The sequence below is a fragment of the Citrus clementina genome, unplaced genomic scaffold (assembly GCF_000493195.1).
Source record: "Citrus clementina cultivar Clemenules unplaced genomic scaffold, Citrus_clementina_v1.0 scaffold_5, whole genome shotgun sequence".
NCBI classification, from domain to species: Eukaryota; Viridiplantae; Streptophyta; class Magnoliopsida; order Sapindales; family Rutaceae; genus Citrus; species Citrus x clementina.
This window is the reverse complement of record NW_006262201.1, coordinates 38,055,201-38,079,957: the sequence shown is the minus strand read 5'-3', so window position 1 is coordinate 38,079,957 and position 24,757 is coordinate 38,055,201. Positions and strand designations below refer to the sequence as shown.

The following is a 24,757-nucleotide window of genomic DNA, read 5'->3' as shown; positions in this document are numbered from 1 at the left end:
AATTAACATTATGGCGCGGCGTGATTCTCACATGAAGGTCACCTATACGTTAAAATTACTGTAGCCTGCTCGGGAAATTTCACAAGCTTATTTGCCAGCCAGTTAAAAAATAATAATTAATTTCCTACAAAAAGTCCCCAAGTATAAACCAACTTATCCCATTTGATGAGCTCACTTCACAGCTGTGTATGCCGTAGCTCCCTTTATGCAGTGAATCCTGCGATTATGGATTGAGAAAAGACCCTTTTGCGGCCATGGATTCTCGCCATGCATAATTGTCAGTTACGTGCCCCTGGAACCATGGATTCTTGCATTCTGTAGGCAGCTACTCAGGGGCTGAAGAAATCAATTGCAGCTGCTAGCCTCACAGCATAGGTATGTGCAGAAGATAGATTCTCCTATGTGCAATCCTGATTATCAGTACCTGTCAATTCTGTTTGTTGTTATCTTAAACTGGAATGGAGCCCAAGGGTTCAATTCATTAAGTCGTCTAGCAGCCCATTCTCCTAACATCGCATACCCATTTTTTCTACATTTGTCAAATATTTTTCTTAACATTGGAACAGTGGGATTGAATGGCATCCTGTTCACAAAATCTTCAAGCTCCTTCATGTATCCATAACGGCAGTAGAGCTTGATCATGCATTCATAGTGTTCCAACTGAGGTATGATACCGTATTTACACCTCATTGAATCAAAAAACTGTAGAGCCAACTTAACATTACCTTCATGTACACAAGCAAGCAGAATTCCATGAAAGGTGATATGGTCTGGCTTAATTCCTTCCTTCTTCATTAAACCAAACACTTCAAGTGCTTCTCTGCCCCTTTCATTATGACAAAATCCCAAAATCATAGAGTTGCAAATAATCACATCCAATGAAGATGACTCCTTGAAAACCCGTATTGCATACTCAAGACAACAGCATTTAGTGTACACCTCAACTAAAGCTCCTCTGCATACAACATTTATCTCGTAACAATTTCTAATCACGAAACAATGAATTTGTTTGCCTTGCTCAAGAGAAGAAATGTTTGCACATGCTGCCAAAAGAGTTTCAAATGTAAATTTACTAGGTCTTGTCTCCCATTGCATCTCTGAGAAAGATGTCATAGCTTCTTCACTCTGACCACGACGAGCATAGCCAGTCAACACAGCATTCCAAGAAACCTTGTCCCGCCGTTGACTCATTTGGTAAAACCAAATTCTGGCACTTCTCAGGTTACCACATTTGCGGTACATGTCAAGGAGAGCATTGCTGACAAAGATATTGGACGAATAATCATTTCGATGGATAAAACCATGAACTTCTTTCCCCATTTTAATCTCTGAAAGACCAGCACAAACATTTAGAATCAACCCAAGAGTGACCTGATCAATGTCTTTAGTTGTCTTTCGCATAAGAAAAACAAAATCCAAAGCCTCTTTCCACAGAAGAGAACGAGTATACCCAGCTAACATTGCATTCCATGATATCACATTGCGTTCAGGCATCTCATTGAAGAGTTCTCTTGCCTCTCTAATTCTCCCACTAATGGCATATCCCGACACGATAGAAGTCCAAGAAATTATATTCCTCTCATCAGGTTGGTCCAAAAGGCCCCGAGCATCCTCTAGTCTTCCACATTTAACATACATCTCAGTGAGGGACCCCAAAACCACATCATCCCCTTCAAAATCAATCTTAATAATAACTCCATGAATCTGCATCCCCTCATATGGTGAAGATAAAAATGAACAAGCAAATAGCGCGTTGGCAAAAGTAAAATTCAGCGGCCTAATATCTTCTCTCAACATCTTAAAAAACATAACTACAGCCTCCTTTCCATTCCCCGCCACAAGATACCTTCTCACAATAACATTCCAAGAAACTGCATTCTTATTCTGAATGTCATCAAACATTCTCCTCGAATCAGTCATAACCATACACTTCCCATACGCATCCACAAGGGAACTCTCCAAAATCACATTCCCGCAAAACCCACGTTTCACAATCAATCCATGAAGCTGCTTTGAAACACCAAGCTCCAATTCCTCGGCAGACGACCGCAAAACATTAGCATAGGTAATCTGATTTGCAGAAACCCCTGAATGATTCATATCCAAAAACAACTCCAACGTCCTCCCCGGAAACCCATTTTGCGTGTAGGCGCCAAGCATCGCATTCCAAGACCCACCATCTCTCTCAGGCATTTCATCAAACAGCCCCCTCGCATCATCCAAGTTCCCGCATTTGCCGTAACACTCAATGGCACGATTCAAGAGGAATACCGGCGGTGTGGGGTAGAAAGTAACTAAGTTGGATTCGAGTTTTCGAGCCTCAACGATGGCTTTACTTGAAGCGCAAAGCTGAAAGAGATGGGCATAAAGCGAGTAAGAGACGGGCTCTCCGGAAGCAAAGAGAACGGATATGGCTTTTCGGAGACCGTTCGATTTGAGGTGACCTGAGATAGTTTTGGTTAGGGTTTTGCTAGGAGTGGGTTTTGGTGACGAATTGCTCAGAATGTTTTTCAGTATTGTGGCTGCATTTCCCGCCATGCAAATTAAATAAACACCTGCGAGTTTCAAGTATTTTTCATTTTTTTTTATATATATTTTCCTCAATAAAGTTCCGGGCTTATGGATTATTGGATTATGTTTTTCCCGCAATTTTTTTGACTGACCTACCCTAAATATTCGACATACATCAACTTCGATAATAATTAGAAAGAACATGAACTGGTTTTCGTCATAATTCCTAAATCTTAATGATTACAAAATCTAACCCATAGGATTTGATACTCTATTGTAATAATTCTACATTTAAAAAAAATATATATTTAATTATATGTTCATGTCTTAGCGCTCGGGGCGGACTTTGGTGTAACAAATCAACAGATATAAAAATAAATTGCCAAGTTCAACGAACAGAACTATTATTATAATGAAACAACATTTACGTCGAGATGATGTCATCAATGAGGTGAACAACAATTTCCATCACCATCATTCATTTTCTTCTTCTTCTTCTTTTTTTAATCCTTCGTTTAATTAAAAAAAAAAAAAAGAGGAGAATTTATATTTGGATGTTTGTTTTAGCGTATGATATTTTCATATAATTTAATTTCCGTTATTCATATTTTTTTAAATGCGTTTACTATTTAATTTAACACTACAAATATAATATTTGTATTCTAAAAAAAAAAAATAAACGACTTTTTTTTACTTTTGAGTTAACGCTACATATTCTAATTTATAAAAATATTTATTTTGGCAAGAAATTATATTTGTTTACCTACAATAGTCATATTCGAGTTGCTAGTTGGTATTATAAAAGTGATTGTATATGGCAAAATTGAAAACGAACATCTTATTTATATTTAAATGTTAACTAAAACTTATTAAGATATGCCAAGCAACAAAGAAGAAGATGATGAACCAGGACAAATTACCATCTAGATTGGGCCTTTAAAAAAAATAAAATTTAATTTTGACATTTAATTACTCTAAATTTCACATAAATAAATGCATAGACACGAGTGCTCGCCATGTTATGAACACGTAGCTATAAATTGCTTCCTCTTCATTCCCACGACTCAAGTTTCTTGTGGCTTGATAAGAGCATTGTCATGTGACATTTCTAGAAACATATAAAAAAAAGGAGAAAATTTTAGTTTGGTTCTGTTTGACTTATAACTATTATAATGTAGTTGCGAGGCACAGTCGCAATTAGGTTTTTTTTTTTTTATTTTTTTAATTTTCCTTCTTCTTTCTGTTCTTTTAGTTGTGCAGCTGCGCTACTAAAACTTTTTCTTCAATCTGGGGTGTTCAAAAGGGTCGCAGACCAATTAGAGAATGGCAGGTGATGCAATTCAAAATCCACGATTGATTTTTGTGGACAAATTTGAGTCATTTAGTATTAAAATTTTGTCGTACGTACAAACAAACGGATGATGATCAAGTTGATCATAACATAAGTTTTGACTACCGCGTACTACGGAGATGGATACAATCAGAATCAGGGGAGAATTAGAAACCAGCAGTGGGTCAAAACGACAAGTAATTGTAAAGTTTTAGGGATTAGAGTTGAAAAGAAAAATAGGGGTAGAACATCACACTCTCAAAGTTGTAGGGGCTCAAGTGTAAATAAGATTTAATTTTCATATGCTTCATGCCACAAATTTTAAGTTCCTTGATAGACCCGTAGCATGCCTATCCCTTAAATTTTTGGGTCCTATGTAAGATATAATACATTCAGGACACGTAAGGGACAATGAGATTCTAGCCAAGGTTCCGAATATTCGAGTAATCGACACATACTGATATGATAATTCGGTTCTTAAACTAAGTAGGTCAAAAAAAGGGAAGATTATTTTTCAAGTATTGCCTTCCTTTTTAGTCTCTTTTGGGTAAAGTGAAAGGAAAAGATTTTAATTCAATTTTTTTTTGGACTTTGCATAAAAAGTGACGATTTCACGGGGCTAAAGATCAATAATTGAATGGGCAACCAACAGTGAAAAGTTTTTTTTTTTTAAAAAAAAAAACAATGAATTAATTGCTAAGAATGAGATTTAATATCTTTTTTTTTCTTTCTTTTTTCTACTTTACTGGTGTCTCTTCATAGACAAAGATATGCCCATATATTTATTCAATAACTCATTTCTTTAATAAGCAGACCCCGTTCTCCACTCTCAAATAACTTTTATGAAAAGTTTTACGGGGGCTTTTGGTCGGCTAATTGTAATGCTCCATCTGTTTTGTTCTTAAAAAATAAAAATTAAAAAAGAACGTTTTGAATGGATAGAATTAATTAAATTCTGCCATGCAAATTCAATAGCCGGCAAGAAATTATATTTCTTTTTTTTTTTAAAGTCAATTTTGGAGGGTTGAGATTTCCTTTTATCAGTTTTCTCGAGGATAATGCAATATTTGAAAATCCAAGTATACGTTTTTGTTCAATTTTCTAACTTGTTTAGGTACTCGTTGGAACCAATAGATTATTATTAAATTCCAATTACATCTAGTTTCAGTCATTTTAAGAAATTTTAGTCCGATCTAGTATCATGTGAATTGCATAGTCTGAAGATTCGGTTTACCATTGAAACAAAAAAAAAAAAAAAAAAACGTTTTCATTAGTCAATCAAAGCTATTGGTCCCTTTTTTTGTTAATAGAATATTATAATTTAAAATTTTGGTTTAAAATGAAACATAATTTAAATTATCCTCTTACTTAACATTAGCTAATTAATTCTCTATATTAAAATGCTACTCAATAATAGATGGTAAAATAACTAAAAATTTTTGGGTGCAGGTATTTTCGCTTTATATATAAGGCAAGGTTTGGAGCAATTACACATGGCTTTTTTTTTTTTAAATAAAAAAAAAACCTTACAATTAATTATATCACAGTTGGTGGGAGTGAAAATAATAACCAATCCTTCCTCATTATATAAATGATAACACGTGGATCTTGCCCCGGCATGAACGGCAATATTTAGTAATTCTATTATAATCAACGTTTTGTCAAGCCGTGTTCATAACTCTATGAAGTTTTAATGGTCAATTAAATAAAAATTATGAAATTTGTATTTTAAAGATTTGATGTTCGATATCAAATATTTTCAGAAAAATGGATAAAACTTTGACCACGGTTCCCCTTTCAAAAGTGTAAATTTGTTACGGATTTTCAATATTAAAAAAAAACTTTTTTTAAATACTGTTTATTATGCCTCTACTTCACGAGTTCAGTTTTCTAAGTGAAAGCCACCAGATCCATAACGAGAAATTGTCTAATGAACGTCAAATCTCAATTTATATATATATATACATATATCATTTTTTAAGTACTATATAAGAGTGCTCAACTTCTAGATTAATTGTAACCATATCAACGTCTAAATTTTTCATCAAAACCAAATACTTGTAGCCACTAGCCACAAAGAGTTGGAACCATAAAAAAGATGTTAAATATATATCATGTTTTAAATACAAACTACTACTCAACTTATAGTTAAGTTCAAGTATATTACGACTCAAATAGCTGTCGATATTCAATGCTAGCGAAAACTATCAAACCAACAGATGGTTCTTTAATAAATATTAAATCTTAATTTATATATCATTTTTTTCTTAAACATCATCAATTAGGACTCAAATTCTAAATTAAATTTAGATGTACAAATTAAATTTCTCTATCCATATCTAATGCACTTAATTAGGCGCAGCCGTAGAGAGCGAAAGCCGTCAAACCAATGAGTGGTTCTCTAATACATATTAAAATTTAATTTTATAGGTCATTTTCGTTAACTTATAGATTAACAAAAAGTGAAAAAGAAACTTCTACTAGGACTCAACTTATAGATTAAGTTCGGTAAAATAATTGTTATCAAAACATCCAAGTCGACATCAAATTCTTGCAACCACATAGAGAATGAAAACAAGCAAACCAGGAGATGAATGTTTTTAATAGATATTAAATCTTAATTTATTAGTCATTTTAATACCATGAATGAACTCATCATCTTCTAGATTGCAACTATTTTATAGCCGAAAATTTTATGTAGATGGTAAGAACCATCAAACCACTAGTGATTTTATATTAAATGTCAAATGTTAACTTTACAAATACAACCAAAAAAAAAAAAAAAAAAAACTAAAAGCCTATAATTGAAAAAAAAAAAAAAAAGTTCGTGCAAAGTCTGAGAAAAAATATCACCAATTCCTAAAAAGCCGCAAAATGGTCGAGGCTTATTCGGACAAAATCACTGCTCAACGGCTCACGCACAATTCACGATTTTTGTTATCTTTTTTGCCTTCTCCATTAAGATAACATTTTCTATTAAATTAAAAAAAAATGTCGGACTGTAATTTACTTAACCACTAGCCAATTTCACATAGTATCCGTTATAGGATTCGATTAAAAAAAGTCAAGGCACACGAATGGGGGACTGTTTGGCACTTTAGCTTAGCTTAATAGCTGGCCAATCCTCTGCCACAGAAAAAAGACAAATTAACAACTAAAGCTACAATCTAAAAGCAAAAGCCAAAGCTCCCCCTCAAAAAGACAAAATCGAGGACACAAAAAAGAAAAAAAGAAAAAGAAAAAATGGGTGAGAAATGGGGCCCAGGGTATATTTTCAAATTTCAAGATGATCATCGTCATCAACCTGGCTCTCCATCTAGAACCCCTTGACTTTTTATGACATTAACCTCCCCACCACGCACTATCACATCCCCCCATGTATGTGTATGCGTATCGTTATTGGAAATCATTTCTTTCACACTCTTAATAACATCTGAGTCCCTATGTTGAGATTAAATCGCGATTTAAGTATACAATATTACAGTTATATCTTTTTTACATTTTTAATAAGGCAGACAAACTTTTCTTTATATGTACCAAATAAATATTTTCTTATTTAAAAAAAAAAAGTTTCAATGAATTCATATAATATTGTAATATAAAATCAAATATTTAGAAAAATACAAAACAAATGATGTTTTGAATGAAATCCTTTATAGCAAGTGTAATATTTGACTTTTAGTTATTTTATTTTTTTCGAGGTTGTCATGCCTTGATTCTATTCTTCAACTATAATTATCTATTGACCTTTTTCTCTCATTTATATGTTAGTCGAAAAACACCAATTGTTAGAATTTAAGACTGTCTTTTGACATTATTTATATTTATCTTGGATTAAAATTAATAATGATAGTCTTTCTAGAAGAAACCCTAGACTATTGGCTTGTAGAGCAGTTTCTTAAGATTTAATGGAGCCTTTTGGGATGTTTTACAATGCCTAAAACGCAGCAGCAAAATAGTCCTCGTACATAGTCAACTCAGAAAGGACGCTCTAATCTACGGACCCAATTGAGAAATAATATAAATTATGTGATTACTTTTAATTTTACTAAAACGCAGGAATCCACAAGTTAATTTGCTACCCCAGTTTTTGAATAAATACGAAAAAATAAATAACAGATTCCTCATGAGTAAGAGCGGTGGGGGATAACATTAGCATCCGTGCACCAAACTCCAAGCAAACCACAATCACAATTCACGATCCCCACAACCTGAAACGACAACAACTCCCTCTTTGTCTTAAAACCCAAAAGGAAAAGAAGGGGAAAAAAAAAATCATGTTTGATTCGGAAAGAACGACAGCATCAGCAGCCCACAATTACAAGCAGCGGCACCTAATGAATTTCCAGTCGTCAGAGGATCAAATTCAAATCTACCAACCAGGCCGTATGAGCTGCGACAGTCATGTCAGTTACGATGACATCAGGGATTACGGTAACCGCGTCAGAAAGTCAGCTGAGAATTATGCTAGATTCAGACAAAGCTGGAGCGGCCCGCTTATTGACATAGATCATCAGCCGCGCGATGATGATGATGGTGGTGGTGGTGATGAGGGTGATGAAGAGCCAGCTGAGTTTGGGTTCAGCACTCCCCCGCCCCCTGTGTGGGGCCCTAGTGCAAGTCTCCCGCCGTCCCACCATCGGAAGAATTATCGGAACATGTCCCCGGCGTCTAAAGCTCAGGCCATTGCTAGAGGGCAGAGGGAGCTCATGGAAATGGTTAGTAAAATGCCCGAGTCCTGTTACGAGCTTTCTTTGAAAGATCTTGTTGAGCGGCAGCCGGTTGTTGAAGTTAAACAAGAACAACAGCAGGTAGAAGAACACGAAGAAGTGAATTCGAAGAAGAAAAAGAAAAATGATAAGATCAAGAAGATGGAGATTGTGAAGAAGAGGAATGGGAGTGTGAGTGACAATAAGAATAAAGAAGGGTTTTTGCTGAAGATGGTGTTTCCTTTGGCTTTTGGAACCAAGAGTAATAAGAAGAACAAGAAGAAGAGTGAAATGGGGGCTTATAGCTTTAAGGTAGCTCCAAGGCCTCCAGTGGTTGAGGGATCTGATCATAGAGCTGCGGTAGATGATAAAGAGTGGTGGAAGAAGAGATTTGAGCAAAGTGAGAGTGATCGAAGCAGCGGATCTAGTAGCAATCATGGAAGTGGCAAGAGCAGCCTTAGCAGCAATAGTAGCAGCAGCCTTAGCAGAAACAGCAGCAGGTACAGACATATCCATGTTTATAACTTTTTTCTTGATTTTGCTCACCAGTTACCAATTATATCCGATATATTTAGATTTGGAGTATTGAATAACAACTTACCAGTTAATTGTTAATTAATTAATTTGTTCTCATATGAAACAGGGGAGTCTTGTTTAACATCGTTAACAAATTCCTCCAATATGCTTCTAAATTTGCACATATTTTTGGAAAATTTCATATGTAAAAATTGCAATTTCTTTTTTTTTTTTTTTTTGCAAGTAATGATATGTTAATTTTTTTTTTTATTATTGCAGGCAGGAGAGTGGTGGCTGCTTGTCCTTCTCTTTCATGCGCAAAAAGAAACGCAAAAATGTGAAATAAAACTTGCTGCCGAGGGCTGAGGCCTTGTTCTGAGCTTGGTAAAATCGTTTTGTAATTACTTTTGCAATAAAAAAGAAAAAAAAAATCTTTATAAATATAATAGAATATACTAGAGATATCATAGAGATATTCCTGCTTAGCATTTGTATCCGTAAATCGGTGTTCTGGAGAGTCCTTAATTTTGGTTTTAATTTTTATGGAGAGGTTTTAATTATGTACTTTTTTAACCATTTATGTAGCCAGACATGAGTATTGTTTTTTCAGTGCTGAAGATGGATCAACTGAAGAATTGTTTTAGTGAAAGAGAAGCAATGTTAATTGTCAGCCTAGCGAAACTCATGATTAAAATAAGAATAAATTGTTAATTATTTGATGATTAAATTTGAGTTCTGAACTTTTTTTTTTTTTAATGAGTGGTTTTTTTTTTGTACATAAAATAAAAGCCAGAGGGTAGAAAAAGAAATTTCATTTTATTCTCAATTCAGGTTCAGTAAACACGAACAGGGTTGTTGTCTTCTCAATTTTCACACTTTGTTGGGATTACAATTTGAAAAGAAAATAAATACCGTCTTAATAGTTGATTACGTGTGAAATAAGATAAAGCCGAAAATATAAACTCGGAGAGGAATATGACCGAAATTATGATTGCGACTCCGTAGATATCATATGGACTTATTGGCTGATTTCATGGTTTGATATTTCCACCAAACTTAACTAATTTTCATTTTTTTTGAAGGTTTAATTATACTGAATTTTATATGAGTTATATATAACGGGTTTGGTAAACAACAGATTATATATCACAATCGTTTAAGATGGAACATCTAGAGTAAATTTGAGACTACGTAAGTTGATGTATATGGGGGATCCAACTGACCATTAAATTGGAATAAAATTTACCAATGAACCTTTGGTCTAATGAGAGAACTCTTGCACTTACAATGTTGAGTGTAAGGGTTCGAGCCTCCATAAAAGTATTTATAGGGGTTATTTACAATTCTCCCTCAATTATTAAATAATTGAGTGGAGTCAGTCTATCCCTTATGAAATATGAGTAGAGTAGATAACTCTCGAATATTTGAGAGGGTTTAAAGAATTTGGGCAGCACTTCAGAGGAGTACATACCACGAAGAAGGTGCCAATTGTAAAATTTGTTTGTAAATATTAATTGTAATATTTGATGTAATATCAGTAAGTCTTATATAATAATATTAAAAAAATTAGAATAAAATTTTAAGCAGTAGTTTTGTGACCTACATCTACATACATGACCATGAAATTAGATCCACCTTTTTCATAAGAGAAATTTCTTAATGATGTACGGACGTTGATGAATATAAGTAACATCACATCTTTAGTCATCCACTCGTGATTTACAGTTTGGGATAAAACTTTAGACACGTTTAGCATAATTGACTGTGACATGCCAGCCTTCTAAGCCAAGTGACAAATACAATAATGCAATTTTTAGCAGCGTGAATTAAATGAAAAGATTGATATTTTTTTTTTTGTTTAAAAAAAAATAAATAAATAAATAAATGGTAGATGTGTTCAGCAATTACGACAGCATTTGAATGATGACCTTCGAGAAGTCGTCCATCAGAAAAAATATATGTATAAGCATGTCGGCTGTCACGCATTTGGAGGAGAATTATTGTTCTATAATTTTAAGTTATTAACGAATGCACCTGGTATAAATATAATCACAATTAATAATTAATTACAGTTTGTTAGAGCCGGGAAACGATTGTTATTGCTGTTGTTGTTATTATGGAGCAAACCTTCGTATTTAGAATTAAAATTTGGGAAAGAATTACGGTATGATAAATTAATAATTTATAACTATAAATATTTATTTAAAACATCGTAAATCTGTCCTAAACCTTTAATTTTAAATTGAAAATTTTGTCTTTTCCAAAATTGTTATATATCTCATCATCTCATTTTTATTATATAGCTGGAGGTCAACCACTTTATAAAGGTTCATTATCTTTTTTTTTTTCAAAAAGTTTCATGTGAAGATTAAGGGATTGCTTTTTCTTTTTTCTAAAGTATAATTTTAACTACTTTCACAGAATTAGAGTTTTAAATTTGTTTGTTTTCTATGACTTATGTTAATGTCTTAATGAAAAAAAGTTAAATATTCTGACTTTATCTAAATAGCCAAACATGTGAATGAAAATTTAATATTCTCTCTCATTAATACCCTATTAAATATATTTATTTCTTACTAAAAAATTATCCTCTTATTATTTTTTATTTATTCATTTTTTTTCTTTACATATTCAACTATCTTTTTTATTTATTTATTGTTAATGAGAATTTTAAACTTAATAAAACTTTAGGTGAGTATGTTTTATAATTGGTCAACTTATTTGTGTTTATAGTTACAAGTTTTCCAATATATTTTAAATATTATTTTATATATATTAATTTTAATTCAAATGATTAAACAATTCTTGGTTGGCTTGCGTAATTAACTAGAAAATATATCATATAATATACTAAAAAATATATTATAAGTATCATATATTAATGTCAAAAAATACATGTGTTAAATATTTTTTTTATTTTTCATGCTTTGTTAAGGTACACATTATCAAAAATTTTAACTAATCATATAATTTATTTATAACTTGTAATGTGTTTAACAAATAAATATAAATATTTTTAATATTTATGAGGTTAAATAGTCGAAATATCATAATTTCATATGTTTTCTTTTTAAAAAACAAGCAACTTAACATTTATATTTAGATATTAAAAAAATGTCATTCAGATAGATGCATTCTAGCTTATTTTATTATATCCAAATTCAGACTATCAAAATTCAAAAAAAAAAAAAAAAAAAAAGCTACCAGAGCGATTCTAGATAGCCACATAAGATTAATCTACTTTTTTTTTTTTTTTTTTTTTTTTGTTTATCAAATTTTCCTGGAGCGGTTTCAGTTTTGGTTTTCCTTGTGGGCCGACTACCAAATTTTCTTTATCTTCTAGTATTTAAGCCTATTATTGGTCTCTTAATTTAAAAAAAAAAGAAGAAACTATTATTGGAAAAATAAATTTAGTACTTACAACAATGGGAGATTTGGTTTTGATTGCTTTCCAATTTGTATGTCCAATCATGTGAACTTACCTAGCTAATCTTATGAAGAATCTCTAATTCACACTTGCATATTTTGATTGTTTAATCTTTGAGCACCCCCAGCACTTGCAACGATACCCCAGAATTATCTAAGGGCATGGACTGAACGGTAATACCTCACCCGAGACGTGGTAATGGTAAGCAAAGAAAAGTCGTCCACCGTAGCTACTTTGATTTTCTTTTCACGCTAAGTCAAGTTTTTTGGTTAGTTGGAGGTCTCTCAGCACCCACCCAAAACCTAGCAACATTTCTTCCAGAATTGATGGGAAAATGGCTTTCCGGTTCATTGTATGGCTGTATTATGTGTACTTCTTAATTCCTTTGGACTACGAAAGTCGGATACAGAGTCAAGTCAATGCCCTGTCACCACCAACAAGGTGATTTAATTCCAGGCAACCACATTGCTCAACTGTGCTCTCGTCAACCAATCAAGTTAAAACCATATGATTTTATAGTTGTTTTATCACCATCGGGTTTGATTTTTCAAATATCAGTGCTCTACAATATTTGCTTCGTGCCTCAAATCTCACACAGATTAGCTTCTAGTCATTTTGTTATAATAGCGCACTGGAGTAGTTTTACGGGACTCGTGTTATCGACTAAGATAAGTAAACTAAATAAATCATATGGAGAGAAAAATATGAAGAAAAGAATCGCAGGGATTGTGAATGATAGGAACCATAATCTTTTCGGCTCGGGTGATCGATGAATTGACGATTTGATATACACTACCACAATACATCAGAACAGATGTATAAAGGGCAGCTACCCAGATATTAATGAAATGGGGAAAAAAAAAAAATTAAAGAGCAGTAAGGAGCCAAAAAAGTGGAAAGGGAACTAAAAAGAGAGCAAAATATGGTTTAGGCTTGGCTTGTGAACGACTCATTGGCAGAAACCGTGTTAACGTTTGGCCCTCCCCTCGCTGTCTCGGTTGCTAAGGCCACCAGTTCCAATATTCGTAATGGAGTCAACACCCGTGGTAAACTCCAGGATCGAGCTGCCAACTGAATCAGATCCGTAACTGCGATCTCCATTCGTGTCCAAGCCATTCGGTAGATAAGCTGGCCTCATTGCTCTCGGGATCATAAACACGCAGGTGGCAACCTCTCTAAGCCATATCCTTACCGGTGCATTTAAATAATGCCATACGGGATCCTAATCGGATTCCATGCCAGCTCGAATATCAGCCTCAGAGTATTCTCAAGCTGTACGAAGCATAGCCCAGGCTGATTCTCAACAAACATGAGTCACCTCCAAGTGATAAAGAGATAAATTCAATAATTAACTTTAAAAGACGCTTGCTTGCTTACTCCTCGCGCATCACCTCACTGAGACAACACATCCGTCAGTCACCAGTGTAGTGGGTTCTAGAAGTACAAATTTCACCAGTGAAATAAAGATATATATATATATATTACAACAACTGCCCGGCTGTACAAATATAAGCCTTGTTCTCATAGCCCAACGATGGCAAGATGAACACAAAAAGAAATCAACAATTAGAAATCTCCAGACTGGTAAAAAATTACCCCAAGGTAGAGACCTCCATCGCTCCACTCATCAATTTTGAAGCGACCACCTTGGCCAGAGGAAATTAAAGCTTCGAGGCCTGCATTTCACACCTCCACCTCTACCTTGTCCTTGCCATTATAAAAGCAAACATCTCGTTATTAGATTAGGTAATAGAAAGAAGAAGAAGAAGAAGAAGAAGAAGAAGAAGGAAGAACAAAGATAATAGAATTTCATCACCAACCAGATCAAGTGGCCGCTTTCGTTGTCGTATATAAAGAGAGAGAGAGAGAGACAGGTAATCATTTTTGGGACGAAGGTGCCATTCAAAAACAGCCTGATATTTAGCATATTAAGAATGGATGGCCTCGAAATTTAAGGCCTAAAGCCATTAATTAGTCAATGTCCGTCAGATATTGTAAATGACAGAAGTCTCACAGCTCTTTGTTCAGGAATTATAATTTTACAAACAGAGGCTAATTTCATCACGATGACTTTCATTATTAACACTGTCATCTTATTTGTCATCTATAAAATGCGCATAATTATTCAACATACATGGCACATTCAATTCTTATACGTCAATAATCTACAAAATCATGCAGAGTTTTTAATCTTAACTTAAATGTATGTATGCCGCATGCTTGTGTAAATATGAAATTGGAATTTCAACATCGTGGCCCATCCATCTACTTCCTTTATCTCCAGAAAGAGTGGTCCATGTACTTGACAAACATCCATCCCCTAGGACAATTGTCACCCCTACAAATTCCTCTTTAACCCCCCGCCAACAGTCCATCCCACTTCAAAACTTTTCCTTGAAAATGGGCCAGATAAGAATATGTTTTTTTTTAAAATAATTCAAATTAAATACAAACTTTCATTTTTTAAATAAAATAATACGATACAAATTTATAAATTAGCCGCATAAGAAGTCTGCTGTAAAAATCTGCCATGATTCAGGTTCAGGTCATTTAAACTATCAATTTTAATCATAAAGACAATAATAAAGGTAAACAAATGGTTATCAGTGAATTGTAAAAATTTATATTTAGGCCAATGCTAAGTTACATGCATGTACCTTACACCCCTCTCACATGAATAGTGAATGATGTGGGTCCACTCACTATTCATGTGAGAGGGTTGTAAGGTACATGCATGTAATTTAGAGGGATCTTTATATTTATTATTCTATCGATGACATCTCTTTGCAGGCATTAATTCTTTTTCAAATTTTTAAAGTAAGCTTCGGCTTATTCTCAGTGCTGACACCCAAAGTACATCATATATATAATTAAACTGGGGTTTCTCGAACATTTTTATAACTTTAAGGTATCCCAAGGCCAAAAACATTCTTGTATTAACAATACACCCAAAAAAAAAGAAAAGAAAAGCCCAAGAACGTTCTTGACCCCTGGGATCAGCTATGGAAAAAAGAAAATGCTTCTGGATGATGGGCTACGGCGTGATGCAAAGCATTTTGACCAAACCGGCTACTTGGACCTTGACCCCTCGGGCCGCTGTTGTTTTACCAGTTCGGACCCGGTCAATCATGCGGGTCCCACATTGGCGCATTGACTTTTATCATGAGGTTCGGATGCCCAGCTCTGCCCGTTCAGACACCCTAACGTGGGCCCGGTCGGCTCTAAAGAAACGCGTCTACGGCTGAGATCAAATTCTCCGTTCATCTACAGAAAATTCAAAATTAGCAACAGCCAAAATAATATTATTTAATGACGACATCAAAATTAATAGAAAAAATAAACTAATACGGAAAATTTGTTTAAGCCCAAGAAAGGGAGCCCTGTTTGTTATTTGCTTTTGGTCACAGACAGATGAAAATGAAGCCGAGCAAGACTTCATTTGTTTTGTCAGTTTTGATTTAATTTACGAAAAAATAACTATTGTTAAATATTTGATTTGTAATTACTTATTTAAAGATACATATTCTTTTACTGGATTTGAACATCAATACTTTAAATATATAACTAAACTTTGGTCTTTTTTTTTTATAGAGTTATTTAGCTTGAATGCTATAATTTATTGAGCAACTTCACACATTATTTTTTATTAATAGTGTAAAATTTTTGAGCTAATCAGACAATATTACGCGACAATATTATTTATTGTTGCATAAATAATGTCAACATAATCTTATTAATATTAATAATTTATTTATATAAAATAATCATGAATTTCCAGGCTCACATAAATATACATTATATAAAATTATTGATTAATTCTTAAAAAGACCTCCATAAGATCTTAAATCTTTAACTTTTTGTGCTAAAAAAAAATTAATTAACAAATTGAACCAGTTAATGCTAGCAAGTTAAACATATGAATCGTGTACAAACTATTTTAAATTAAAAAAAAATTAATTTCATTCATTTGATTTTTTTTTTTCCTTTATACGACCCTTGTATTATATATGTAAACTTCAGAAGAGAAAAATCATTAAAACAAAAAAATTTGCCTGTCACCCAATAGTAGCATCAGTGCATCACAGGCTGTGACGTTTAACATTAGACCAAACAAAAACGGGATTAATTAATTGAATAATAATTCTCTTAATCTTAATCAAGCCTCTGAGAATAGAACAGAAACTTTAAGTTCTGACTCTGAAACAGCAACGGCTGACGCAAAGCAAAATAACACCAAACAAAAAAGCACAATTCAATCAATCCCTAAATTCTCTCTCTTATAATCCCCTTTTTCTGCATATACCCATTACGTGATTTTATCTTTTTCTGATTCTCCTTCTGGGTGTTCTTCACTGGTAAGCTTCTCTCTAGATCCCAACCCATTTAGTCTTTTTGTATACGAAGCTCTGTTTGATTGGAAGCTTCGATTTTTAGTTTCTTTTTGATGATTTATTGATCTGATTTCGTGTTTGCATGATAACAAGTTATAATCTTTTACTTTTAATTTGATGTCAAGGATTGAAATTTATGATTGATTGTTTTTTGTGTATCGGTTTTGCTATTAGGACACAGTGATCAGGGACTTAAGGTTCAGTACAATTATGGCTAATAATGCGGCAGCGTGTGCTGAGAGGGCGACTAATGACATGCTGATTGGTCCAGACTGGGCAATAAACATTGAGTTATGCGATGTCATCAACATGGATCCTGGGTATCAATCTTTTGACTTTTGCCATTTCTGTGTTTCTGTTTGACCGTCTTCACTAAGTTTTTAGTGGGTGTTGGTGATTTGATTTTCTAATTTGAGAATTTAATGAATTGAATTTACTAGGTATATCTTTTTGAAATGATTTTGCATTTAGCACTAGTAGTAATTTTCTACTTGGATGGATAATATTGATGTGTGACGTTCGCATTTAACTTACGCTTATTCATTTCATGCATATTTTTATGCTAGGGAGAACAAAGAATCATCTGAGATGCTTGTGCATCAGTGTATGCTTCTAAGTTTAATGGAACCTCATCTAAGCTTGGTGAGATGAGTTGTCTTGTCCTATAGTGAGTTTTGGGTTAAAAGGCGTGTTCACTTCAGAAAATTCCCATGCATGGCCCTTGCTGCGTAAACCTCTCAAATGAAGCTAACTGTGGGTTGCAGTTGGTTAAGAAAAGTGTTGTTTTATGGTACATTTACTCATATCTAGAGGCTATTTGAGATCATCTGGTACTATTTTTCTTTGATGTTGCCAATTATGGCTGGTAGAGCAGTCAATGAAAATTAGATCTTGGTTGTCAAAGAAGAGCTCTGATGTATGGTTTTCATAATGTAAACCACTCAAATGAAGCTTCTATAGGCCATTGCTGAGCAAGAACTCTTATGTTTGGCGGTGCATTTACTGATTATTCAGTTTAGTTGAAGTCCCCTGTTTTGTTATTCTTTGCCATTCTGTTAAGACATGGCTGGTTGAGCAGTTAATAAAATGCTGGGCTTGGTCCTTATAGAGGAACTTTTATGCTTGTTAGGATTGTTGTTGTTTGATTTTTATTTGTTTATCTTGTAGGGTAAACCAGAATTTGTAAGTTCCTTGCATTTACTGATGTTTGCGTGCAATAATCTTCCATATGCCAAGGGTTGTGAAACGACGGTCGGTATACCTAGTGTCTTTATTTGAATTATAGCTGATTGGTGCAGTCATAATTTGAACTTGTTCATGACTTCCCCACTTTGAGGAGTTGTAATTGCATTGTCAAGTATTCACTGGTCTGTTCGCCAGATACTTTCACCACCACTCCATTGCGCATTTTGGCCTTTTCATAGCTTAAAACAGCCAGTTATTTTGCATTCTTTGATGCAAGGTGGATTTACAAATTGTCGAATTTTAGTTGCATAAATACACATTGAATTCCTTTTCCTTTCGGGATGGTGATGTAGGCAAGCCAAAGATGCATTGAAGATACTGAAGAAGCGCCTGGGCAGTAAAAATCCTAAAGTGCAACTGCTGGCTTTATTTGTGAGTAACTTCCTCTGGATTACTTCTTTGTTTGTTTAGTTTAATAATTATTTATTCAATGTATAACCATTACAACTTAGTTGTTTTCGTATTTTACAACATATACCTCTCAATTTATTAAAACACAGTTTCTAACAGTGCCAGAATTATTGGTGTTGAAAAGTGTTTGTCATGTCTGCACAATGATGTAATTGTTTCATTGCTATGTGCACAATTGCATAGAAGCGACTTCTGATTAATGTGAATTTGTTTGTACGGGTTTTTCAATATAGGCATTGGAGACCATCAGCAAAAATTGTGGTGACAGTGTATTTCAGCAGATCATTGAGCGTGATATCTTACATGAAATGGTTAAAATAGTAAAGAAGAAGGTGATTAATTTCTTAGCTATCCTGTTGGACTTCTCATCTTCTGTTACATCCCACACTAACTTGGTCTATACCATATTTTCTTGATTCAATTTTGCAGCCAGACTTGAATGTGAGGGAAAAGATTCTTATTTTAATTGATACGTGGCAAGAAGCTTTTGGGGGGCCGAGGGGAAAGTATCCCCAATATTATGCTGCATATAATGAACTGAGGGTAATTGTTATATTTTGTCTTTATTTGTCATGTTGCAGCTGATATATATCTATGCTTTTCCCACCGGTGCTATAAGGGCTTATATGGATTTGAGTTCACAACAGATATCTGCTAGTTTCTTAATTGTGGCACTACATTCTTCCTGCTTCGACCTATGATGTAGGGACATGGTCTGATAATGGATATAATGAGTAATAGTATTGTCTGTACAAAAACCCTGTCGGTCTAGTTGATTTCAGACAATTGGGTAGTTCTATCTTGGGGATAGGGATTGGCATTTTGCCTCTTGCTTTCTGTCATAAGAAAAGTGTTTTTTTAATTCCTTTCGATCCCAATGTTATTGTTGTTTCTCTGAATTTTGCTTGCTATTTTCTGGTAACATACGAATCTTTGAACATCTTTTTTGTTAAACTAAATCTTTATTCGATAATTGACAGTCTGCTGGAGTTGAATTCCCACCTCGGGCTGAGAATAGTGTACCATTCTTCACCCCACCACAAACCCAGCCAATAGTAGAACCTACTTCTGCATTTGATGATGCTGCTATACAGGCCTCCCTGCAGTCAGATGCTTCTGGCCTCAGGTATCATCTGAAATATGATCTATTCTATTTCTTCATATGTATGTTGTGCTCTGACTTGTTTCAAAATTGTATTCAAAGGTTTAGATGCCTGTATTTGCTGTGACATTTTACTTTCCATTTTCCCTTGTCATATGGATGCGTTGGACACACTCAACCCTTGGGAAATTAACCACTAAGTATCTCTTTTTTTGAATAAGGATGTAGGAAGAGCCAGTAATATGCCCAATAGATCTCGCACCTATACCTTGTTATCTTATGCCTGTCTTGCAGCCTCCTGTGTTTCCAATTTGTTTGAAAAGGCACATTTACACACATATGCCTACAGATTAGATGGTGTGTAACTGTGCCATTACAATGGGAATGAGTCTATGTCAGTTTCCCTCATGTATGAAAAATTTGTTATTTTCCTTAATGCACATTTGCACACATACTTCTACAGATTTAATGGTGTGTAACTTGATATTACAATGGGAATGTGTCCATGCTAGTTTCCTTAATATTTGAAAATTTTGTTATTTTCAGCCTGGCAGAGATTCAAAGGGCTAAGGGACTAGCTGATGTGTTAATGGAAATGCTTGGTGCCTTGGATTCCAAGAATCCTGAGGTATAATTTTCTTTCTGTCTCAGTGCATTTTTTGTCCTTATCTTTATTTAACGGACCCATTGTTTTTCGTGGAAAAGATAAGGATCGGAGTCCTAAGGATCAATCTGATCATCATAAATGGTGACATGCATAGAATATGTATTATTTACTCTTGACTGTATCGGTTTTGTTCCTTTTAAGTCTTAATACAGTTTTGCTTGATAGTAGTAGGTAATAAAGCTTCTTTCAGCAGAACCCAATTAGTAATGGTGTCACTGACGTTCCCAGTTTTTTATGCTAATTAGTGGTGAAATAAGGCTTCTTAGTTGATTCTCTTGGCTAGAAGGAAAAACGGGCATGCTGATTGATCAATTATCCTGAAGTTCTTATAAATCTTGGTTTTTCTTTTGGCAGGCTGTGAAGCAAGAAATAATTGTTGACCTTGTTGATCAATGCCGTTCGTACCAAAAACGTGTCATGCTTCTTGTGAATAATACTGCGTAAGAGTTTGATCCACATGAGTTTTTGTTTTATCTTCTTTTATTATCGATAGTGCTGACAAGCAGTTGCCTTGCTTTCAGAGATGAGGAACTTCTATGCCAGGGATTGGCATTGAATGATAACTTGCAGCGTGTACTTCGTCAGCACGATGACATTGCGAAAGGAACTCCTACAGCACAATCAACAGAGACTCCTGTTGTGCCATTTGTTAATGTTGACCATGAGGAAGATGAATCGGAAGATGATTTTGCCCAGTTGGCCCACAGGTAACTTTCCTGATTATGTTTGTTTCTTTGTTTTTTGTTTTTGTGCCTTTTTTTTTTTTCTTGTTTCTGTAAATAAACACTTTCTGTTTCACCATTGCTATTATCTGCTTTCATTAAGCTCATGTAGTTTCAGAAACACATCTGACTAGTTTGTAAATTCAAATTACTACAGATCATCAAGAGATAATTCACAAGGGCTGGGCAGGAAGCCCATCAGCGCTAGGACCAATCTAGTACCAGTCAACCCCCTTCTTCCTCCACCACCCTCATCGAAAAAGCCAGTTCTTACCAGTTCTGGCCCAATTGATTATCTCAGTGGCGACACTTACAAATCTGACGCATATCCTGAAACATCTGAACCCACACCTTTTGTTGCTCCAACTCATTCTTATAAAACTTCCTCCCCACCATTGACCCCAACAAGAACTTCCTCAATTCCAGTTGGTAACTCTGCTTCACCACCTCCGTTCTCTTCAGGGCCTTTATATGATGAACCACCTCCCTTGAGCAAATCTGCAGAGCAGCTGCCTCCTGCTCCTTGGGATGCTCAGCCTGCTGGAAGCCTTCCACCTCCTCCTTCTAGGTACAATCAACGGCAGCAATTCTTTGAGCAAAATCATGCTTTTCCAGGCAGCTCTGCCAGAGGAAGTGCCGCCTCTTATGACAGCTTAGTGGGACAGACTCAGAATCTTGCTCTTAATTCGCCGAACCCTAAGAAAGAAGAAAAGCCTGAAGATGTTCTCTTCAAGGATCTTGTTGATTTTGCAAGAGCCAAAACATCATCCTCGTCGACATCTAAATCCAACAATAGGTCATTTTGAGTGACTTGAGCAGCATACTTATTGTGGTACAGCTTTTGTGAATTGTTTGTTCAGGTTTCTTGCATCAGATTATGTTCATGAGGTTACAAATAGATATGGGTTTTGGACTTATTCTGGGTTGCTTATGCCTAAGCTAGTAAAATCTTTAAAATGTACTTTCGTATATATCTTTCATTAAATTTCTGTACAATACTGTTCTACTTGTTTGTCAGTGGTTTTTGTCCCGGAAAAAGAAAATAAAGATTGATTTTTTTTTTTTTCCCCTATGATCAGACTTCAAGCGTTTCATCACATAACGGGTTCGAATTAAATTTCGAGCCAGATAGTATGGGAAGGTAATAATATCGTTATAATGCTCAAGCATTTGGTTGGTTATTAACAAAAGTAAAATGAGCAAATGAACAATCTGCAAGGAATTCTATTCATATGTTTTATGCACACACACATTGAAAATTGAAAATTGATTTTTTTTTAAAAAAAAACTGGCATACTCATTTTTGTGAAATCAAAAGGAAATAGATAATTAGCATTGTATAAAATCAAAACAGTATGATTATATATATATATAACGTTTACCATTACTTGTGTTGGATTCATGACGTTAACAGTAAAAAGGTAAATTCTGAATTATTTTTCGCGTGAATTGATTATTTTAAAATTATTTCTCTTACTTTTAAAAACTTTAAATTATCCTTATATTTAATCAAAAGATAAAAGGAGAGATGAGGTGTGTTGATGATTTTTTTTATTCAAAATAGAGAAAAATTAAGATTTTCTAAAGTAGAAAGGCCGATTTAAAAATACTCAATTAACGAGGAGTAGTCTGAAATTAACCATAATAATATTAATAATAATTATTATTATATGTGTGTGTATAAACTTTCCTACTAATAATTAGTACAGAAGCATGATATAGTAAAGGATCAGGCTACGGTGCAACAGTGGCACCGTGCCACAGTTGCACCTAGCGGAATCCTATAGTAAATATATTTTGATAAAAGTTTTATGAAATGTCACTTCTTCTCCGGGATTTATTTGTGGCTTTGTGCATATTTGTGAAGTGATTTTAAAAGAAAGTTATTAAATACAAATTGAACGGGATTATTTCTATTAATTCTTTTTTCCCTAGCCTGATCACCTGACGTCCAGTGATCGATACACGTTACTAGATCAGTAAAATATCCCCCAACCCCCCCCCCCCCCCCCCCCAAAACAAAAAAAAAAAAGAGAAAAAGAAAACGAAAATTATAAAATTAAGAAAACAAATGCATATATGAACGAACACGCATATGAATTTTTAGATTATAATACATAAATTAATTTATTAACTAATTAGTGAGGATCAGACATTTGCTCTCGTCATAGATGGATCTAATGACTGAAAGTAACTATAGTATGGTAGCACAATTGCACCATAACTGGACCTAATTAGTCTCGAAAAATAAGTAATTTAAGAAAATAATTGCGTTTATCGGATAGAAAGAGGAGTTACATACACATATTCTCTTTAATTTTCTGTGCTTAGCAACAATTAATGCTGTGTAGTACGCTTACTTTGCTGCTTTGCACCAACAGGAGAAGAGCGTGTCAATAATAATAATAATGAGAACCTTCATTCAGGAAATGGTGAACCCATTCGAGCATTAGAGAATTTAGAATCCCCCGTATATAAGACCAGAAAAACATCTACGCGCTGACGATTGATTATATCAAAAGAAAATGGATCAAAAATTAAAAGTATCAGGAGTAAACCCTAAAACCAGGTGAAGTTGATGTCATTGATCAACTTTCATACGTGTAGTATTTATGCTTTTATTATATCAAACAAGTAATCATTAAATGAATTTATTAGTCAGTAAGGTGGGTGAATGGTTTCGAAAAGCTTACAACATCTGAAACAAAACTCACTCATCACTTGTGCGATGCATGCACACACTATCCAAGTTACAATAATTTAATCAGATGAGTGAAATGGCATTAATTATTTTGAGCATTTTACAACACATAAAGAAAAAAAAAAAGGAAGAAGAAGAAGAAGAAGAGAGAAAGATTAATGTAGATATAACATCAGCAGCAGCAGCAGCAGCCGGTGGTGAGAAGAAAACGATCAACGAAGGAAGAGATGGAGGGCAGCTAGCTTCAGTTGTTTATAAAACAGAGTGAAAATCCTGCGTTTGATGCCTCCTCTAGCAGGAGGAAATAGCAGCAGACTCCCCTTATGCTCTCGCATGCTTGCATTAATCATCCCTCCCTTGCGCATCATCAAATCTTGATCGTCATCATGAGATTCCGCCTTCTTAGTATCAGCGACAGCCATTAGCCACATATCTTCTAATAATTATATATCCAAATGATATTAGATTGAGCGAGAGAGAATTTAATTTGTTTGCATGAATTCTAATTGAATTAAGCAGGAAGGGGTATTTGTTTAATTAATTTGTAGCTGGGATGATGAGAATTTATAAGAGAGCCGAGTGAGGGCGCCCCTGCAAATGTGCAATGCAATGCATTGAAAATAAATTAGGAACCTTCGTGCCACTTTCATGCACTTTACTACCAACTTCAATTACGGCATATAATTCCAACAATTCTACTCTTTCTCTTCGTCAGCTAAAATTTGCTAAAACAAATATTATTTTTCTTATTTGCCATTGTTTTCTGTCGGCTTTTAGACCAAACATCAAAGCTCACTCGTCGGTTTCGTTTGTAAGAATACTAGTTTATTAGCTTAACTCAACCTATGGTTGGTTCAAAGTACATTAACCTATGGTTGGTTGTACGTTTTCCCACCAAACTTAAATGTAAGAATACTTGCAAACAACGGTATCTAAAAATAAAAAAATAAAATAAAAGAAAGAGGAGAGACAGTTAACTTCCGTTAATTTTAAAAATATTTAACAAGCAAACAAAACACTGTGTC

At 34.2% G+C, this 24,757-nt stretch overlaps 3 protein-coding genes and 1 long non-coding RNA gene across 5 annotated transcripts; 2 read left to right on the top strand and 2 right to left on the bottom strand.

Annotated features, from left to right (window-relative positions):
• Window positions 1-17: 17 nt before the first annotated feature.
• Window positions 18-2,554, bottom strand: LOC18042984 (pentatricopeptide repeat-containing protein At3g26540). Its single transcript, XM_006434263.2, has one exon. The coding sequence runs from the start codon at window positions 2,536-2,538 to the stop codon at window positions 418-420; it is 2,121 nt and encodes a 706-aa protein (XP_006434326.1). The 5' UTR covers window positions 2,539-2,554; the 3' UTR covers window positions 18-417.
• Window positions 2,555-7,981: 5,427 nt separating this feature from the next.
• Window positions 7,982-9,738, top strand: LOC112097717. The gene is made up of 2 exons (XM_024183093.1): window positions 7,982-9,050; window positions 9,346-9,738. Exons 1-2 carry the CDS (start codon window positions 8,119-8,121, stop codon window positions 9,410-9,412), a joined length of 999 nt encoding a protein of 332 aa, XP_024038861.1. The 5' UTR covers window positions 7,982-8,118; the 3' UTR covers window positions 9,413-9,738.
• A 3,518-nt stretch (window positions 9,739-13,256) lies between these two features.
• LOC112097716 lies at window positions 13,257-14,393 on the bottom strand. The gene is made up of 3 exons (XR_002905205.1): window positions 14,314-14,393; window positions 14,090-14,200; window positions 13,257-13,888 (listed from the first exon to the last, which is right to left on the bottom strand). It is a non-coding gene; the product is annotated as an uncharacterized LOC112097716 (long non-coding RNA).
• Window positions 14,394-16,653: 2,260 nt separating this feature from the next.
• LOC18042983 (TOM1-like protein 3) lies at window positions 16,654-21,931 on the top strand. 2 transcript variants are annotated; one of them, XM_024183092.1, is made up of 10 exons: window positions 16,654-16,848; window positions 17,066-17,204; window positions 18,423-18,501; window positions 18,774-18,872; window positions 18,970-19,083; window positions 19,521-19,666; window positions 20,189-20,270; window positions 20,664-20,749; window positions 20,831-21,016; window positions 21,189-21,931. In XM_024183092.1, exons 2-10 carry the CDS (start codon window positions 17,095-17,097, stop codon window positions 21,835-21,837), a joined length of 1,551 nt encoding a protein of 516 aa, XP_024038860.1. In that variant the 5' UTR covers window positions 16,654-16,848; window positions 17,066-17,094; the 3' UTR covers window positions 21,838-21,931. The 2 variants fall into 2 exon arrangements, with proteins under 2 accessions (XP_024038860.1, XP_006434325.1); XM_006434262.2 differs by having other exon boundaries at window positions 17,059-17,204.
• The last annotated feature ends 2,826 nt before the right edge of the window (window positions 21,932-24,757 follow it).

Coding starts and splice junctions, on each gene's coding strand:
- LOC18042983 (XM_024183092.1), top strand. CDS start 17,095: ATGGCTAATAATGCGGCAGCGTGTGCTGAGAGGGCGACTAATGACATG. Junction 17,205..18,422: donor GTCATCAACATGGATCCTGG/GTATCAATCTTT, acceptor ATGGTGATGTAG/GCAAGCCAAAGATGCATTGA. Junction 18,873..18,969: donor TTAAAATAGTAAAGAAGAAG/GTGATTAATTTC, acceptor TCAATTTTGCAG/CCAGACTTGAATGTGAGGGA.
- LOC112097717 (XM_024183093.1), top strand. CDS start 8,119: ATGTTTGATTCGGAAAGAACGACAGCATCAGCAGCCCACAATTACAAG. Junction 9,051..9,345: donor CTTAGCAGAAACAGCAGCAG/GTACAGACATAT, acceptor TTATTATTGCAG/GCAGGAGAGTGGTGGCTGCT.
- LOC18042984 (XM_006434263.2), bottom strand. CDS start 2,538: ATGGCGGGAAATGCAGCCACAATACTGAAAAACATTCTGAGCAATTCG.